Raw genomic sequence first — 20,677 nt, 5'->3', positions numbered from 1 at the left:
TTATTTTGATATATCACAGTGAAAGATTTATCGTCCTCTTTTTTTTTTTTTTTTTTTTTTTTTAAAAAAAAAAAAAAAAAAAAAAAAAAAAACATTACCAAATAGTTTTCAAGAGCTGGGTATGGTGGAGCATGTCTTTAATCCCCACACTTGGGAGGCAAAGGCAGGTGGATCTCTGTAAGATCAAGGCCATCCTGGTCAAGTTCCAGGCCAGCTAGGGCTACAGGGAGACACTGCCCCCCCCCCAAAAAAACAAAGCAAAACAAATAAATAAACAAAAATCCCAAATAGTCTATCAAGGCTTGACATTACCCAAATCCAGGTGGGTTACAACATCTAGTCCATCCAAAGCACATATTGGATAAGATTTCTACCCCAACCTTCCAAAGAGAATTTTCTTCTGGATTTCAGTATCCTCATTTGCAAGAAAAGAACATTTACAGCTGATTCACCAGAATCAGCTAGGAGCTACTCAAAACATTAAGTTGGGATGGGGCTCAACTATAATCATTAACTACTCATAGCCAGGCATGGTGGTGCACACCTTTGATCTCAGCAGAATTAGGTGGATCTATGTGAGATCAAGGCCAGCCTGGTCTCCCTAGAAAGTTCCAGGTCAGCTGGGTATATAAAGAGACCCTTTCTTTAAAAAAAAGAATGCTTGAAATTTTTAATTTTGTTCTTTTAATCAAGTCATGAAATTATTTCCAGGCCAGCTGGGGCTACAGGGAGACCCCGTATCAAAAAAACAAAAACATAAACAAACAAAAAGACTCATGTAATCCTAGAATCTGAATTCTTCACTGGCATGAATTATGAGGGACCTAAGAAGTTACATTAGATTTATATGCTCTCTAAATTTTTCCTCAGACTAACAGTCTGTGATCCTGATTCTCAGTCATTCAAAACACAACCATAACACAGCTATAAAATAATAAGACATTATCCAAAGGCATCACTCAAAACTTGTCCCATTAACCATTTTGCCAGCTTCCTAGAGTATTTCAAATTCTAATGTGATACAAATCACCTATGAATCTGTATAAAATTCAGATTCTGGTTTAGAAGTTTGAGGGTAGTTCTTAGCACCTGGATTGCAGTGTATGGTAAAATCTGAGGACTGTGGATCCAGACCAAATGTTAACTAGCATATCTGAGATGGGTTCTATCTCAACAACCACTTTCCAATAGGGACTAGCGCTTCAGCTGACAAAAGTCCCAGACTTTGTTCTGCCTTCTTTGTGGGGTGAGGGCACTAGGTCATGAGAGCCACACTCACTTAGGACACAGAGCTAGTACACTGATAGAGTCTGGAGTGTTCAGGAGACAAGCTGGGAAGAGTGGATCACTACCAGAATCCCTAGAACAGGCATTTACCACCAGTGTTAATGCTCCTGAGAGTCTCAGCTCTGAGATATAATTTCCCAAGGCTGATTCAGGGTCTCAGGAAATCCATGGACTCTGTCCCTGATTCACATTTAAGGATTAGATGGAAATGACTTGTCAAAGGCTACACTGCAGCAAAATTCAGCCAGAACCTGGTTGCTGATTACTGAATCAAATGAGAAAGACACTGAGCTTTCGGTTGGGTAGAATTAAACTTGAAAATCATTTATGAGTTTAAAGTTCATCCATTAGTTACATGACTTAGGAACGTAAGTTATTATCTCTCTCTCTCTCTCTCTCTCTCTCTCTCTCTCTCTCTCTCTCTTCTCTCTCTCTCTCTCTCTCTCTCTCTCTCTCTCTTAGATAGGCTCTCCCTACATAGCCATAGCTGATCTGGAACTTGCTTCGTAGACCTGACTTGCCTTGAACTCAGAGATCCAACTATTTCAGGAATTGAAGATGTGGGCCACTGCTCCCAGACTTAAAATTTCTTTTTAAGGAGATTAGTGGAAGCAGCAAATGCCAGGTTAATGCTGAAGAAAGAATCTGGCATGCAGACAGTAAAAGCCATTTTCTTTCCTCATTTCAAAACCGTCCCTTCCCTCCCATCTTTGCGACATACAATGCTGAAGCGTGAACCAGAGCACAGACAACCCGGGGAGGCAGGACTAAGTGCTGCACAAGCAAGAAAGGGTCGAGAAGGGGGCTACAATTAGGCTAAGGCGCACACGTCTTAGGGTAATCAGAGTAGCCCTGTCTTGCCGTTTTAAGAATGGACAAGACTTCTGATGTTCATGAAACCCATTTTGTGATTTCTTAATGCAGGGATCTGATGCCTGCTAAACTCTGTGGCCTACAAATATACAACTCCAGGGTGTGGTGGCACATACCTGTGGTCCCAGCACTTGGGAGGCAGAGGCAGGTGGATCTCTGTGAGTTCCAGGCCAGCCTGGTCTACATAGTGAGTTCCAGGCCAGCTGGGGCTACAGGGAGACAGTTTCAAAAAAACTGAAACATTTTTAATTATTTTTCCTGCTCATGATTTCACTCAACCTATGGTTATCTTTCTTCAGTGGAAATGGTTAATGCATCCACCCATCCACCCACACCCATACCCACACAAATGTACACATACAACCCCACCCCTTCATGCACTAAGAATAGCCTATTATCATCTACTCACACTAGAGCCTTTATTTTGAAATAAGCCTTCCAGTTCATGAGGAGCATCTCATTCCAAGACTTGTGATTACCTGACTGATTGTATCTCAGCTGATGAAAGATCCGAACTTGAGTGAGCCAAGGGTTCACTACCAGCACTTTCTCTTTTTTTCCTTTCCCAAATTTGTTTTGTTTCCACACTTCTCCTTTTTCCTTGGCTACCCAGTATAATTGGTCTTCAAAGATGTCCAGAGTGAAAGGCTTCATTGCTGTTTACCAATAGCGGAGAAACGAAACAAAAGAGTTAATGAAACAATACCTACCGCTACTTCTGTGTCTGCTGTCATTCTGTTTGATTAACCCCTGACACGTTGAAACTCCAGGAATATTCAGGCAAACTTTCTGTAAGTGATGAATTGAGCATTCAAGTGGTCTACTATAAACTGTCTGACTTTTCAAGTTGCTTTTATTTCCTTTTTTAAAAATTTTTTTTAATTTTTTAAATTATTTTTTATTTTTAATTTAATTTTACTTTTTATTTAATTTTTTATTTAATTAATTAATTTTTTTAAAAAATTTGAGACAGGGTCCCTCTGGCTGGCCTGGAACACAGCACGCAGACCAGGCTGACCTTGAACTCAGAGATCCGCCTGCCTCTACCTCCCTGGGACTAAAGGTGTGCACCACCACGCCCAGCTGCTTTTATTTCATTTTTTAAAAAACACTCTGTTTAAAAGAGATTTTTGGATCCCCCTCCCCTTTGAACATAAAACCATACTGATAAATTTTAAAAGTGTGTTTTGTGCTAGATTACTGCAGTTCTTCAAATTTTGGACAAGAAAATAAAATTCTCATTTCCTTCTAGATGTTTCCATTTATTCATAAGGAGACATCTAGCACATGGAAAATGAATGGGTCTAGAAGCATGGGTATGCATAAACACCATTTCAGATCAGCTTAACAGAAATCTTGGTTATTATTGCTATGAATTCATTTTAATTTAATTTAGCATCTGGGAATTGAAGGGCAAGAATCTGAAGAACTATAGAAACCATATCCTAAGATCAGGGTTCCTTCTTGGGAAAACTGGCAAAGGCATTGAAAATATGTTATGCAATTATTCATCTATAAGTTATAACTCATTTCTAACCTTCATTTATAATGACTCTCCTGTCAGTCCCATCATATTTTATCGTTTCAATAACATCTTCTTTGGAGTCACTCCAATAGATCCGGTCATCATTCACATAATCTATGGAAAGGCCATTTGGCCAGCCAAGGTCCTCGGTAACCAGAACGCTGCGATGATCACCATTCATCCAGGCAGACTCGATTTTAGGTACTTTTCCCTGGTCAGTCCAGAACATAAGCCTGTAACAGAAATGTTCCTCATTGAAGCATCGTGTCACCTAAAAGTGTTTCCCTGGTGCTGCAGCACGCAGAGCATTTCCAGCAGTGAAACCAACAGTTTTCCTAAGTGCTAAGTAAAACAATTTCTATATGTCACTGGAGAAAGACCTGTCTTTACATCTAAGATATGTAAGAAACAACAAAATTTGATGTTGAGGTCAAGTCCACATTAGAGGTTAATCCTCTCAGACAAGCACATTCCAAGCATCCTTGTTGATGTTAGGGACATGATTTAACATATGGAGGTCAACAGAGTCAAAGTAATAATAGCTCATAATGTTTCAAGTACAAATATTGATATAGCTACAAAGAGCCATACTGGTACTGCCCACACAGCGGAAATACTCTGAGGCTAAATATCCAAATAAATGTCTAAAATCTAGAGAAAAGGGGCACCGAGGTGATTTGTAGGTATAGTATTTCTATAATTAAGTAATATATATGTGAAAGCATGTCTTTCATATCTTGGAAATAAATGTTTATGTCCAGTGAAATACAACCAAACCTCTAGGTGAATTTCAATCAAGAGACTACTTTTCAACACATTCAAAAAAATTCAAAATACATTTCTTTTTTTCCAAAAATATATTGTGAAAGCCAAGTGAGGTGGTTCATGCCTGCACATGGAAGGCTGAGGCAAGAGAACTGCTGTGAGTTTGAGGCTAGCCTGGGCTACAGAGTAAGATCCTTTCAGAGAGAGGAAAGGGGGGGGGGGGGGGGGGGGGAGAGGGAGAGGGAGAGGGAGAGGGAGAGGGAGAGGGAGAGGGAGGGGGGAAAGGGAGAGAGGGAGAGAGAAAGAGAGAGAGAAATTATTGGTCTTATTTAAACTTTTGATGTGCTAAGCCACTGAGATATTAAGGTTTATTTGTTACTCTAGCCTACCAGTCTTCCTGACTAATCAGGAAGTAGTTATGAGTTTAAGAATCTATCCAGGATGTTAAGAATAGGAGAAGCAGGGGCTGGAGAGATGGATCAGCAGTTAAGAGCACTGGCTGTTCTGTAGAGGACCTGGGTTTGATTCCCAGCACCCACATGGCAGCTAACAACCATCTGTAACTCAAGTTCCAAGGGACTGGATGACCTACGTGGGCACTGCATGACATGGGTGCACTTACCTACATACAGGTAATACACTTCATGTATATAAAATAAAAATAATAAAACATATTTTTAAATTAAAAAATAGAAGATGCAAATTGTCCCAAAACAATGGAAATAGTGACTAGAAAAATGGGAATCTTTTCTTATTTACACTTCTGTTTGACAATATTCAATCATATATTTATGTGTATACATTTATATAACTTAAATATTTTTCATATTAAAAATATAACAAAAAATAAAACAATTACAGCTTTCACTCTAAAATTAAAAAATCAAAGAACAATTTCAATACAATTGGAGGAAAATCATTGCAGGCTTAATTTTATGATGATCCAGTGAGGACTGTCTAAGCTAGAGCATTTGAAGATACTTTAAGTACTTACCCTAGCTTAGGATTCACAACAATGGCAGCTGGCTGGTCCAGCTGAGTGGTGATCAGCCACTTCCTATACCGTCCATCAAGTCTAGCCACCTCGATCCGTTGGCTCCTGGCATCTGTCCAGTAAATATGCCTGAATTTAGAAGGACAAAGTTAAATCTTAGAAATCCTGGACCAATTATTTGAGAAGAAATCTGAACACGAGAAAATTTAGTTTGTTCGTTCTGGCAAGCACAAGAAACACTCAGATGCCTGTAGTCAATGCCGTCTCCTCTTCAGTCACCTTGGGAAGGAGAGTGGGAGAGTGAGAACTGCTGTGAGAGTGAGAGATGGAAGGACTCCAGTCCTATCAAGCAAAGTAGCTGAATCAGCTGGGCTTGGCCCTGGCAGTGGGCACAGCAGTTGGACCGGCCTCTCATTTGGATTTTAATGAGACACATGCTTCCAGGTGGAAATCTTAAGGCATCTCGGGTTAGCTCTTTAGTTCTGACTGCCCAAAGTCTATTTCCTCCTTGGCAAAGAGCTGCATTGAAATCAAGTAAAGATGAATAGAAAAGGCATTTCAAAACCACAAGCTGGGCAAGGCCACCCTGCCCCTATTTCCATTTCTAAGGCTGCAGGTCTCAGTCCCTTGTAGGCAGAAAGAACTCTGCAAGTTTCTTAATTCTCTCATTCATTAAGGCTGAAAAAGAGGTAAAACCAGGTAAGAAGAGAGATTTGCCACTGCCACTACCTTTCAAAGGGAAGTGAGGTTTCTATAACAGTTCTCTAAAGCAGTTGCCTGACAAAAATGCTGAGGTTAAGTCTCTGGTTAGCCTACAAACACAGTAGGGACCCAATTAACTTTTTCACAGAAACTCAAGTCTTCCAAGAATACCAGATTGTCAAAAGAGGAGAAGGAATCTGTACTTCAAATGATTCTCCATTCTTCAGGAGGGCAGTGAGCCACCAAGCCTTCACCCTCACACATCTTCCCACTAGTACTCATTTTTAATTGTTTTATTTTTAATTTTTATTTTTTATATATTTTATTTTATGTTCGTTAGAGATTCTATTTCAGGAAGACAAACCTTTAAAAACGTAGTCTCACTCTTCACTCACATGTATACAGATTGCACCTTGTGCAGCTGAGCATTCCTGAAGTTATTTTTTTTTATGTGTATGTGTGTACTGCCTGCATGTAGGTAAGTGCACCCATGTCATGCACTGCCTGAGGAGGACAGAAGAGACTGTCGAATCCCCTGGAATTGGGGTTACAGACAGTTGTTAGCTGCAATGTGGGTTCTGGGATTCAAACCCAGGTCTTTTGCAAGAATAGTCAGTGTTCTTATCCACTGAGCCATCTCTCCAGCCGCACTACTCATTTTTAAAGACATAGTATCTCCTATCTCTTGAGCATGTAATCACTCCCCACCACTGTTGTCCCAGTTCAAGTCTCCTTCTGGAAGAAGGGCTTGTAAATAACATGTCCATGCCAGGCTGCATATCAGACATTGGCCTGAGAAAGATTGGAGATCATCCAAACTGTGTGCCTGACCTCCCTAAAAGCACTGAAGTTAGAAGGGACTGGAAGATCCAAAAGAACAGAACAAAGCCAACAACTCTACTAACTCCAGTCCTAAGATTAGAAAGGCAAATCACTTTTCAATTAGTAGCAGCTAGCTAGCAGACTAAAACTGTAGCTTCTTCTTCCCCCAAAATAATTACCATAGAGAGAAATGTTTAATCTCAGCCGATACTCTTAGAGAATTGTAAGACTATCCCATTTCTTCCCAAAATGAACAGTGCTTCCATGCCCAAAGTTAATCTTGGAATCCAGAACTATGGTGGCAAGAGAGCTCTCATACATAACACAGAATCTTGACCTGGGTGCTTTCCTAAAACCTTCCATAGCAGATATAGAGTACAGAAAAGGACAATGTATGGCACACCTGGGCAAGTAAGGATGGTTGCTAGGACTAGAGACGATCCAAGCATGGCTGAGCTGTGCCAGCTCCTAAGTTCACCAATATAAAATAAGCACCACGGTGAGCTGAAAAGAGCACTCATCAAGAAAATAGAACAGGCAGGAGGGAGATGTGTGGCACATTTACCTTCCAACCCAGTCCACAGCTAATCCATCTGGCTGCCTTATATACTTCAGGCCCAAGTCAACTTCACGAATGGGATTGTTGCTACCAGATTCAAAGTTGGGGATGTAGGCTCGTTTGATAGCACCAAATGTAGAGCCCTGTGCCAGCACAGAGTAATATACAACACCTAGAGAGGAACACACAGTATAATATGCAACACCTAGAGAGGAACGCACAGTGTAATATACAACACCTAGAGAGGAACGCACAGTTTCATGCTAAGGACATCAGTAAGAGAGGATCTGGGGTCTAATGGAGTTCACTTACTGATATCTCTACCTCCTCATTTTCATATAACTAATTCTGTTACATCAATATGATCAAACCTCAAAACATCATACTTGAGGCTACTAACTATAAATGCTTCAACTGGTAGAACCGATGTGTTCTCAAGCATCTTTGGAGGGTAAATCATTAAAACATTATGGTCAACAGCCTATTTACTCTCATTAAGCCTAGCCTCCGAAACAGAATGTGTAGATAAACCTGGTCAGACTGTTGAGAAATTGACAGTGAAAAGGCATGTAGGTGAAAAATCCTTTTTGATGACAGTATACATCTGAGCCAAAAGGCCAAGAGGTAATCCAACAGGTACATTTAATATATACAAAAATTGTGACCTTGCTATGGAGCTCATGGGGGCCTAAATGCATGATCCTTTTGTCTCAACCTCCTGAGCACTGGGATTACAGGTGTGTGTTAGCACACTCAAATTAAGTCTGAATTTTAAAGCATATTGGACATCATTGCTTTCCTAAATAGGTATCATTTTTTAAAGCTTATTGTTGAAAAGAAAAATATTGCATTGCATAAATGCGAACATAGCAATAATTTTTACAATCCATAATATTAATTACAAAGCATTTCAGATATATTATCATATTCAACCTTCAAACACCTCTTGGGGCAGATAAGAACAAAATTATTACTAATACTTTATAGATTAAAAAACTGAGATCTAGAGAACTGTTACAATTGCGTGAGATCACAAGTCAATACTCACTGACACCCAGGCCCTCAGGATCCCAATCATAGTCAATAGTCTGGATATGTTCTTCCTCATCAAGATACTCTGAGAACTTCTCAGATGAGATATTGTACTTTCGGATTCGAACATTATCAGGCAGGAGCAACAAAGGTGGGTTTCCTGTGAACAAGGAAAGGATTGCTTTATCTATCTGAATTCTACCTGAACTTTTAAGGAGTGAAGCATTAAAAACATTACAGTCATTCGCCTTTTTTAAAAGTCAAGTTTTAGAGGAATCTGATCAAAGCTGACTACCCTGAGTTGCAAAATCATAGCTGTGGACATACCAGTTCTTTAAAAGAGTCCTCATTTCCCTACAAGTTTTCCCCATATCCACTGACAAGACTAGATATTCAGTTTCACAGAAGAAACATGAGAGTCACAATCTCATTCAAAGCTTACTAGGGAGTTCTCAGCCTTCACTCTTGACTGACAGATTTTGTGATTGTTTTAGCAGGTAATCATCAGCGTGGCTCAATTTAACGCCTAACTCGTGAGAAACAAGTCAACTTGTTCTTAATTTTTAAGGATTTTTTTTAAGGCCAAAGTAGTGCTTTCAACAGCAACTCATCCCAAAATGCTTCTTTAAAATTTTTAAAGGTTTATTTTATATAGTTCCTCAGATTTGACATTATGTTTTATATGAATATTCTAACTTATTTCAGTCATCCCCTTAGTTGAAAGATTTAAATTTTTTTAAATTTCCTGTTTAATTACTAGACCAACTGTTCAACTGTCTTCACTCGGTTTCAATTCATTATCAAAAGTTTGGAAGATAAAATTCTGGGGTATGCTAGTCAAATGATGCCTTAAACACTCAATTTATACAATATATTGGATAACGTTGGCTACTTTGTCCTTAACTTACTATTTTCCCAATAAGTTTCTCAAACTCTAGTACCAATTTCAAATTTAAAATAAAGCCATATTCTGTTTAGCTGGGAACTACTGATTTAGGTAGGCTCTCTGAAATCTAGGTTATAATACTTAGGTACAGGCATTAACCTAACATGTAAAACAAATGATTGACATTCAGAATGCGCTACTCTTCCTGTCTGTGACTAGCCAGCCGTCCATGAATAATAACAAAGGGATATGCCAGCGGAATGCCCAGGATTTGTCCCAGATTGGTGGTGGTCCCCATCTTGGGTTACATGGCTTCAAATCATGGTCTTGCTGGACTGGGAGCTAGTGGGCCTCACCGATTTCTTTCTGATTGGTAGCCATCCCACTGCAAACTTTTGTTTGAGTCTCCTGAGACCAATATCTTTCTGCTTTTTGAATTTTTTTATCCAAGTGGACAAGAGGCTCTAACTCCAGAATAGTAACTAATATCTGCCTTTTAATTCTACATATTTGTTAAAGGATTATAGTTTGTGTTTAAAGCTGGCAGAAGAGGAGGGGGCAAAGAAGAGAGACTAGGTAGATACTAGGCAAGACATGGTTGGCAAATTAAAATTGATACTCCGAGCACTGGAAGTTCATTTCCTGGTATGTTATATTCATCAGTGTTTATTTCCCCTGGAAGTAACTTGTTCTCAACATGAACCATCATACCATCAGCTGCACACCGTTCTCCATGGTGGGCACTCATCGACGTGAAACCATCAGCACAGAAACATTCATAACTTCCTTTGGTGTTTTGACAGCTCTGGGCGCAAACCCCAAATTGCTCACATTCGTTGATGTCTGAGGTGAAATAAAATCAAATATGGAACACTCATTCCAACTCATTCCTCAGAGACCCAGGTTCTAAATTCATATTCACAAGCAACAGGGACTAAGAAGAATGCACAAGAAAATAAGCAATGATGCCAAAGCACGCAGAACACATATTACAATACCGTGCCACATGCTTTCAACATCTTTTCTCCCCTGAAAGAAAACCTCAATGGACTATCATTGAACCCCAAGTCCCAAATGAAGACAGGACTCAACCTGAAGCAGCATAGAGTCACACAATAGTAGAGCAAATTTTTGCTTGCCAAAACCATCTGAAGTGCTGATACCTGCTATCACCTCTCTTCTGATAACTAGCTGCAGGAAAAGGGGTTTAAATTGAGTTCTTCAGCTTTAGCAACCATCTGAAGGGCTGGGGCTATAGCTTGGAGGTAGAGGCTTCCCTAGGATGTATGAGGTCCTAGGTTCAATCCCCAATACTGCCAAGAAATTTTTATCTGAATATGACATGAATTAAACATAATAATATTCATAATAAAAATACCTAAAATTACACTCGTCAATAGCCCTCATAAGCCACCTTTCAACTCCACACCATAGAACTCACTTATACCTTGCCTACGTAGGTATGAAATAAATACGTGCTTTTGATATTAAGTTTTGTGGTTGTTTTATTTCACACAGTGGTGCAATAAACAGCCATCATTACTGAGACCTTCACCATTCAACATTCATGTATTATTTGAGTGACTGAGGACCATGAATTTTGTTAGCTCCATTAAGGAAATTTAATAGCGGTTTAATAAAAAGACAATAGATGGAGAAAATAAAGGAAATATATTTACCTTGACAGGAGTTTCTGTCCAAAGTACTAGTTTTGAACCCAGTTCCACAGGAGCAGATAAATCCTCCTCCATTTAATTGGGTGCAGTTCTGTTCACATAGATTTTCAGCACATGTTCTTTGATCTCCTACATCTGAAAAACAAACCCTAGGCGTTACTAACACATATATTAGAAAGAATGCCTGCACCTTCAGATGACCCCTTTCCAGAAACCATTGAAATCTGTGCCTGAGTTCTGTAAACATCCTGAATATTAGCTACACAGATGTGTAAAATGTTAAATCCATAAGGCCATTTTCCCATCACACACAGCACTGCCAGGCTTATCCTCAGAGCATCTAACTTTAAACTCCAGAACTATGGAGCCAGGGATTCCACAGCTATCATCCCATACTCTTTGGTCATTCATCCTAGGTAGATAGATACATGATAGATGATAGATGATAGATAGATAGATAGATAGATAGATAGATAGATAGATAGATAGATAGATAGACAGACAGATAGAGATATACATAGATGAGCTGATATTAGGACAAAACTACAGATAGTTATAGGATAACAATTTTCCAAACACTGACCAAATTAATTGGCCAGAGTGTTGGCCTGAGCACAGTAAGATACTCAGTCATGTTATATACCTTAATATATATGAAAGTTTATAATAAAAATCAAGTGTGAGCTGTGTTGTGCAATGCCTGCAGAGATCAGAAGAGGCTGTCAGATCCCCCGGGAGTGGAGTTAAGGACAGTTGTTAGCTGCCATGTGGGTGCTGGGATTCGAACCCGGGTCTTCTGCAAGAACAACCAGTGTTCTTAACCGCTGAGCCATCTCTCCAGCCCCCACACTCCCATTTCTTCTTCAGATAGTTTCAGTTGTTATGTGTCTGCCTGAGAACTTTTCTATTTCACATACAGAATCATAAATTAGAATACACAGAAGAGATTTTACAATATATCTGTATGTATCAACTACTTTAAAACTATTCATGCAGGGCTGAGGCGGTAGTTGGTGATAGAGCACTTGCCTAGCATTCACAAGGCCCTGGGTTTCATCCCCAGCACTGTTGTGATTATTAGTGTGTTCCTTGATTTTATAACTTTCACAGTTAAGCAAAAGTCAGCTACTAACGGTTTGTTTTGTAGGTTCTTGTACTGTTCTGTGGTTCAGATGTTCCAGATGGACTTTTCACAGCTTGGCTTCCAGCCACTTCATTGTTCATCTTTGTCCTGTGATCTGGTCCCTGCTAGTATCTATCCAAGCCATCTGGCTTTCATTCTTGTCATTCTTACCAGCTGGCTTCCTTCAACCTCAGCTTACCCCAAACCCACAGGGAAGCTGAGGAAGATGAGGATAAATAGGGGGGGGTGGAGAACAGTGTTTATTTCCATAAAGAAGTCAAGCTTCATCTATCTTTCAGGTCAAATGTGTTTTGTCACAGGATTACAAGTATTTTAGCCAAAGGAACTGTGGAATCTCCTGGTTCAGGTCAAATTTCCATGTCTCTGTTGTCTTCTCTAGTCTAGTATGCAATGTGAATCACATTTCAGGACCTCTTATGATGCAGTGATGCATTAGTTCATGCACAAAGAAAATAACTGGCAATGCCCTTAGCTACAACACTGGAATGTATACTTTAAAACCATACTCATGAAAGCTTAGAAAATTCAGTGTGAGCACCCAATAATGACAGATTCCTAACCAAGACTATTCCGATTTTCTATTTCTCCTTGGGACAGTTTCAGGGCTCCGTGTCTATGAATTCGTCTACTTCCCATACACTGGCAAGTTCATTGCTATAGTTTTTCATGTAAGGCTCTCAATATCTTTCCAATATCATGTTCTCTACATTAATGTGATTAACAAAATCCTATTTTTTTACACATAATCTCTCCAGGTTTCATCATGTATAACTGGACTTTGTGATCCTCTCCCAGCTCTAAAGTCTATAATGTAATTAGGATGTCCAGGATGAAGAAAGTTTTCCATTAAGCAAGTCATATTTTTCAGAAGAGTCTTCCACAAGAGCAGAAATCTCATAGCATTTGTAATGGAAGATTTTCATACAATTTCTTTCATCTGAAGATCGGAAGCAGCAGGTGGAACATCTAGCAAATCATACTTTAATCCATGTTACAATCATGTTATGGCTGGGGATGTGGCTCAGTGACAGCACACTTGCTTAGCAATTAACTTCTACAAACCCAGGCATATAGCACTCTAGTTTCCATTTTATGGGGAAAGAATAAGAATTATCATAGAAACAGCAAGTCAATCTTTTTATAATTACAGAAACTGTATCTGCAACTTGAAATCAACTGCTTTCTTTTATGCCCTAAAGTTTGCAGAGAAATGTTAATGTCTTTCTATTACTGGAAACTTATTAACTGTATATGTTTTAGGTGCTCTGACTGCACTCATACACAGATGATACATGTACTAACTTGACTATAGTAACATTTTACTCCTGATATCAAAACATCATGCTACACACCTTAAATTGTAAGAATCATGTATCTTGAAAATGCCAGTAATCCTATAGAAGATGAAGGAGATGGAGGGGAGCGAGGAAATGGCCAATGGATTAGCAGCACCCATGACCTGGTATTCTAAACACAAATTCTGTGCCTTTGCCAAATGAATAGCTCAATTCGGACTGAATTTCACATCATCTGCCTACTTAATATCTGAAAAGATACTACTTCTACATGAAGTGTCACTTATTTCCTTTAAATAAACCTGCTTTCCATTTAATTCCACTTGACTAGAAAGTACTATCAACAAGTTTAATGCTTATAGGTAGGTACAGCAACTAGAGAAACCACTGTTTGGCCTAAGTCTATCTTGGAAATACTCTAAACAAGTAGAGCTGTTCACATATCAATCTTAAGGTATCAGAACTCCAAACTACCACTCAGCTTTGTAAATTCTGCCATGTTTACACTCTTCAAATATTGAATCAGGTCACTTCATTTTGTCAGCACTCAAAGTCCTAATGAGAAGGTATGCAAGGTAAGAGACAAACCAACTCAGTATGGCTGGTTATTTATTGCCACAAAATCCTCTGGATGCCCAAGAAGCCGAAAGCACATGGAGCTATCTAAGATGACTAACTCAGGTTCACAGTGTTTAATGAGCTCCTTCAGAGGGCAAGTGAGATGGCTCAGTGAGTAAACTGCTTGTCATGCAAGACTGCCATTCAGAGTTCCATCCCCAGAATCCAAGTAAACATGGAAAGAGAGAACCAACTCCACAAAGTTGTCCTTTGACTTCCATGCACTGTGGCATGCCAAACCCCTCCCCCTAATAATAATTAATTGAAGAACTCCTTTTCTCCTGTGAAGGAGCCAGGCTTAAAGGTGTCAGGCTGTGCCAAAGTGACACAATTGGTGCCTGAGGGGCCCAGAGGCCACTCTTCTAGCCTGGAGTCCCATAGCTGCTCAAGTTCTCCAACACATAACTTAAAAAACTTCCTGAGCATCAGTATAGAGATTGAAAATAACAATTTCCCAATGGGGCCAGCCTGAGTAAAGAAACATATATAAAGGTACTTCATGAGCTACAAAGGGACTACAAAGTTATGAACTATTATTATGTTCTCCCAGTATTTCCATAAAATATGGAACCAAATTCATCCCTTCATTATGGTCATCAACTCTTCCAACTCAAAGTTTTCCTTTTACTTTAAAAATCAATATATCTTAACATCATGCTGCACACCTATAATTCTACCACTTGCAATGTGAAGGAAGGAGGTTCAAGAGTTCAAGGTCATCCTTGGCTACATAGTGCACTCAAGGCCTGCCTGAACTATTTCACTGCCTGTCTCAAAAATATTAAAAATAACCTGAGTTGCCATAGTGAAATATAAAAATAAATATTTACTTACTGCAACCCAGTTCATCAGAATTGTCACCACAGTCATCAACATTGTCACACACATAGTGCTCTGAAATGCAGTTTCCATTGCTACATTTATATTCATTTCCTGTGCAAGGTTTAAGGGTTGGTTTTCTACCTGTAATTAAAGAACAAGTTAAAGTCAAATTTTTTCTTCTGTGAAACAAGATTATTTCATTTCCCTCTGTGATGGAAACAGTTATGACACACCTAATAAATGCATGCTTCTCTACATTTCCCAGGCTCCCTTGCAGCTAGGTTGGGACTGAGTGACCCATTTTAGCCAATGGACTGTGAATTGAAAGTGACATATGTCACCTGAGGACTGAAGCAATTAAAAGCCCATATGCCTTCAAGTTGTCTCTCGTACTGCTGCTTTAAACTTGGAAGTCAGGTATGTTAGGGGGCACAGCTACAAGATGGATGATGCTGTGCAGGCTATATTGTCCTTCACACAAATGAGAAAGGAATCTTTGTTATGTCATACCACCAAGACTGGGGGATTTGTTGGTTGCAGCAGTATTAATTACCCTGAATAATATAGAGTGATGAGAGAAGCACAATCTTTCCAAATAAAAAACCTAAAATATTTGGCATCAGCTTATCAGTCAGATCCAGGTTATGAAATGGCAAAGCATCTGGTGAAGCTATCACCTTAGGAAAGCTGGAAGGCAAATTGTGTGCTTACTGAACTTGACATTCTGAGGAAAGAGGTTAGAGAATAGAATGCTAGCAATGGGCTTGGGCTGTCATTTCATGGGTCTGGCAAGGGTGTGTAAGAAGACAGAAGTTCAGTGCAGAACTAGTTGGTGTATAGGCAGAAATGCAAGAAAACAAAAGCCAAACATTTTGCAGTATGGGAAAACCTGACTGCATCTAATTCCTAAGCAGGAAGAAGCCTCAGCTTGAAAGGTTCTGAAATGTAAAGGCCAAGTAAAACCTCTTAACTGGACTAAATGTCCTTCTCCTTCTTAAATGACCTGAGTGTAAGTGGCCATGAACTGATCCAAAGGTGCATGAGAGAGAACAAGAAACAAGGCAGATCTCAGAGCTGCCTCAAAAGGAACATTGAGTAGGGTTAACCTTTAGAACCAAGAAGCAAATAGGTCAAATGCCTGCTAGGTTCCTGAGAGATGTATGTGCCCAAATATGTCAAAACACTGGGACTGTCTGAGACATTTTTCAAAAGAACTGATTTTTTTACTTTTTTAATATTTTGTTTATTATTTTTCCATGTATGAATGAGTGTATTGCCTGCATGTGTATAGGTACACCTGTGTCCTGCAATGCCCTTGGAGGTCAGCGAGGCATTGGATCTCCCGGAACTGGAGTTATGAATGATTGTTAGCAGCCATGTGGGTGCTAGGAATTGAAGCTGGGTCCTCTGCCTTTTGTTCAGCCCTGACTAAGACTTTAAACATGAATTTTAAGTATTAATTCAAATATAATTCAAGAGAATTGTAACCGGTATATGATTTTCTATGTGTAATATTTTTATAGTGAGAAGAATGAGTCCAAAATTAAATTTCAGTTTTCAATTCATCAAAATGTTAAGGAGAAAAGTCCTAGGCTTGGCATTTTAAATATACTTCCAGAAGTGACTATTTTAAAGTACATTTATTTATCTTGCTTCTTTTATTCAGACTGATATGTGAAAGAAAACTAATTTATAATGCTTTAAATAGAAGTAAGATATATTCATCAACTTATGGTTAGAAATACAAAGGCTTTTTATTTCCTGTGACTCTTTCTAAAAAAGTGAATGTATTTCATATATACAGGATTCCTTTTTGCCCATGATCAGCAGAACACTAAAAATCTGGATTAAATATATTATAGTTCTTTTAAAAATAATGATCTGGCCGGGTGTGGTAGCACATGCCTTTAATCCCAGCACTCAGGAGAAAGAGGCAGGTGGATCTCTGTGATTTTCAGGTCAGCCTGGTCTACATAGTGAGTACCAGGCCAGCTGGGGCTACAGGGAGACCCTGCCTCAAAAAGACCAAAAAAATAAAAATATAATTATATAGATGTTGATTTTCCTCCCTGTTGCCTCTTCCTTACAGTGCTCTTCGGTCTCATCAGTTCCATCTCCACAGTCATCCACACCATTGCACAGCTGGTGAGCATAAATGCAGCGACTGTTGTCACACCTGAAACGATGTGGTGGGTCACACGGAACATTGACTGAAAGATAGAAAACAAAATTTCAAATTAAGAGTAGAAGTGACAATGTCTGAAACGACCAGGCTAGGCAATAACAGCAGCCTCACTTCATTCACCATTCATTCATTTGATTAATTAATTGACAAACACAGCTTGAGTCTCAAGACACAGTCCTTATTCTCATGGAACTTCATTCTAGAAGGAACTGAATTTACATATTGGCTTTACTTATGGTAGATCTGAGACCTTTATAAAGTAGTCATGAGGCTGGACAAGCCAGGAGGACAATACATGGGTTCTTATCCTTGCAGTCAGAAGGTACTGTTTTATCCTTCTAATTGTGACTGTCATTGAGTCTTTAATAAAATGTTGTTCTGTGATGAATTTTCTTTGCTGAATTCCTTTACTGCTTCCATTTAAAATTGGTATCTCACAAACTGATTCATTTTGCTTCTGAAGAGTGCAAGAGTAATACCCAGGTCCCTTAATTGTATCATACTGGTGACACAGTCCTCTGTAATTCAATAAACTTCATTGTGATGGTTAGTGCTAATGATCAACTTGATAGAAGTTAGAATCACTTGGGAGATGGGACTATGAGAATTCCTTCTGGGAAACTATCTTGATTGCTTAACTGATATGGTAAGACTTATCTTAATTGTGGGCAGACCATTCTGAAGGCAGGAATGGTTTAAGCAAGGGAACTGGACTGTATAAAATTCAAAAAAGTGAGCTGAACACTAGCATGCAGGCATTTGTTGCTCTCTTCTGATTGCAGATGTAATGTGACCAGCTGTTCCTGCCACTGTGACTTCCTGCCAGGATGGAATGGAAGCTGTAACTGTGAGCTAAGAGAGAAAGTATTTTATCACGGAAAAAAAAGAAGCTAAGACACCTGTATGCATAGTACTGTGAATTCCACAATACACCTGCTCTTTCATATGGAGGACCTGGGCTTTTTTATTTTCGGGCTTTGTGCCAAAAGAAAAGACTTACAATGAGGCTCCTTTGTGGGGAAAAGGTCAGATCATTCTTGAAAGTACTGTCAGTAGAACTACTGCAAGAATAATTTGTTGTAAATGACAAGAAAACATTGTTGAACACTTTTGTGAGTATATGAATGTGTATATGTGTGTGCATGCTTTGTGTATATCCCCAGCTCTCTAAAATTTAAGTTTACCAGCTATGGGTATTATGTCTTATGGATAAATAACTTCCTAAGTTTTTTTTTTTAATTTTTCATGCTTAAGACCTAAAGTTCATAAAGTTAAAAATAAAATAAGAAGCATAGCTAATTACTAACAACAAAGAAAATGTCAAGAAAAATGTTGGAATACCATTGTGAAAATACAATAGACACTCATTACCATTCTCAGGGAGGGAAGGAAATATTCTGATATATCATTTTCAGTGATCAGATCTCTCCACTGAAAATGAATAGAAGACTGTAAGGAAGAGACAATGTGAGCTTTAGAAGCAAGTTATACCTAAGTCAGATGGGAGCTCAGAAAGAGCTCCAAAAAAAAAAAAAATGCTCCTGAGGTTCCTTCTCCCGTGTTGAGAGCTTAACATAAAGTCTTAAAACTTCAGCTCACATCAGAATCACATGGAAAGTTTACTCATGAATAGATTCCTGGACCCCTTGAACCCAGCAAGGATTCCCTAGTGATAAACATCCCTATCCAGCAAGGAAGATACTGTGAGAACTACTGCCCTTGCTTTTCTCCAGTAACTCAAAACACTTAGTAAAATGATTAAAAGAAAAGTTCTCAACCAGGAGACCAAACCAAAAAGTTCTGGAGCTTTTTTTGTGACAGCATCTCCCTGTAGCCCGAGCTGACCTAGAACTTGCTATGTAGACCGGACTGGCCTCAGTCTCCCAGAGATCCTTACAGATTCTGCCTCAGTAGACCTAAAGCAAGCCTGAGATTGGAATATGTGATTTTATCTTATCCTGTACACAAACTGGAGTTCACTCCTTTAAAAAATAAGTACATGTCATACAGGAAAAGAGAGCTAGATGGCCTAGAATTATGATACTAAGGAGAAGTTGCTGTCAGGGTTATGTCTTCAGACTTCCTACAAGTACTTGAGGAGGCTTTAGGGACTTGGGGACAGAACTTCAAGAATGGAGCAGGAGAGCTGCAATTTACCCTCCTCAGACTCAGCCAAAGACCTACTCCTGTTTAAAGCACTCTGGGTTTCCAAGTAAGATTTCTCTTGAAGAAATTGTTTAAAATCATGAATGTTGAAAGTCTCCAGATAGCCTGAGAAAGCAAGAGCAGGGACTGACCAGGTTTCAGACCTCAGAACTGTACAACGGCCCTCCAGACTCACACACTGCATGTAAGGAGCAAGCAGATTTTGCCAGACAAAACAACCTCCATTCAGTCCACCCCTTTCCCTCTTACAGCACAAGTGAAGTTCTTCATCAGAGCCATCGATACAGTCATTATCTCCATCACATATCCAAAATGACTGTATGCACACGTGGTTTTTACACTCGAACATGGCAGCTGGGCAGTAAGTACCGTTGGGAAAACGAGTAGCTGTTGGCGAGAAGGGGACACATATGTAAAAACGTACCTTTTAGGGAAGGCTTTTCCTCTAGGTCTCCCTCACCTCTTTCTGTTATAGCTCCCTCCTTATTCATCTCTGTGCTGTAGCTTACCCTGAGACTCTAAAGGGATATGTCTTAAAGACAGTTTTCAGTGACATGAATCATTCCAGGGAAAGCACTGCACTGTGTCTCTATGGGCAAGCGCAATTTACCACCTGCATCAGAAGGAGCTTTCCCTGTCTCTTTGAAAGCTAACTTTAAGAGTTAATAACTACATCATCAACAATATCAATTGTAAGTCACTATCAACAGTTAAGTATTTACTCAGTGGTTCATATAAACTAAAATGTGAGTATTCATTTTTCATTTTTAATAATTTTCATGTCATCATGCAATTTAGAAAAAATTTAATGCTGTATATTCCCAGCTTAAGTTTTGTTTGCTTATTTGTGGGGGTTTTTTTGATTGTTTTTGTTTGTTTATTTATTTGTTTGTTTGAACTGTAACCCCAACTGACCTGAAACTCACTATGTAGACCAAACTGGCTTCACAAAGATCCACCTGCCTCTGCCTATGCTGGAATTAATGGTATGCACTACCACACCCAGCCCAGTCCAGCCCAAGTTTTTTATACTAGTTAATTCATAGCTTGAGCTTTCTTTACCTGAAATGTTTTTATCCAATTAATGTTTTGTATAATATTTAATCATACATAGCTTGTTAGCACGGACTACTTAATATGTTTTCTATTCAAAATACTGTAAATAAGATGTACTTGAACAGTCACTGCAAACAACTGGGGACTCTTACTTAGTCTACTGTTAAATATTGAAATATAATGAACCCAAGAAAACTGAAAATTATCATAATATGCTAAATAGAATATATTAGTGGCTTTCCAATCTAAGAAGTAGAAAGGAGGTATCTA

The 20,677-nt window shown here is 39.0% G+C and overlaps 1 protein-coding gene across 1 annotated transcript in view; it reads right to left on the bottom strand.

Moving 5' to 3' along the window:
* The window catches only part of Lrp2 (LDL receptor related protein 2), a 172,310-nt gene that overhangs the window by 9,467 nt on the left and 142,166 nt on the right, over nt 1–20,677 (bottom strand). Inside the window, exons 61-70 of the mRNA XM_008837820.3 lie at nt 19,601–19,738; nt 17,088–17,210; nt 15,013–15,141; nt 11,125–11,256; nt 10,157–10,288; nt 8,576–8,719; nt 7,534–7,699; nt 5,445–5,573; nt 3,698–3,918; nt 2,640–2,816 (exon numbers count right to left, since the gene is read on the bottom strand). Coding sequence (XP_008836042.1) covers nt 2,640–2,816; nt 3,698–3,918; nt 5,445–5,573; nt 7,534–7,699; nt 8,576–8,719; nt 10,157–10,288; nt 11,125–11,256; nt 15,013–15,141; nt 17,088–17,210; nt 19,601–19,738 — 1,491 coding nt within the window. The remainder of the gene's footprint in view (nt 1–2,639; nt 2,817–3,697; nt 3,919–5,444; nt 5,574–7,533; nt 7,700–8,575; nt 8,720–10,156; nt 10,289–11,124; nt 11,257–15,012; nt 15,142–17,087; nt 17,211–19,600; nt 19,739–20,677) is intronic.

Source organism: Nannospalax galili, unplaced genomic scaffold (assembly GCF_000622305.1).
Source record: "Nannospalax galili isolate Female #2095 unplaced genomic scaffold, S.galili_v1.0 scaffold1398, whole genome shotgun sequence".
In the NCBI taxonomy this organism is placed as follows: domain Eukaryota; kingdom Metazoa; phylum Chordata; class Mammalia; order Rodentia; family Spalacidae; genus Nannospalax; species Nannospalax galili.
Note: the sequence above shows the minus strand (reverse complement) of the source record. Positions and strands in the feature narration are given on the sequence as shown.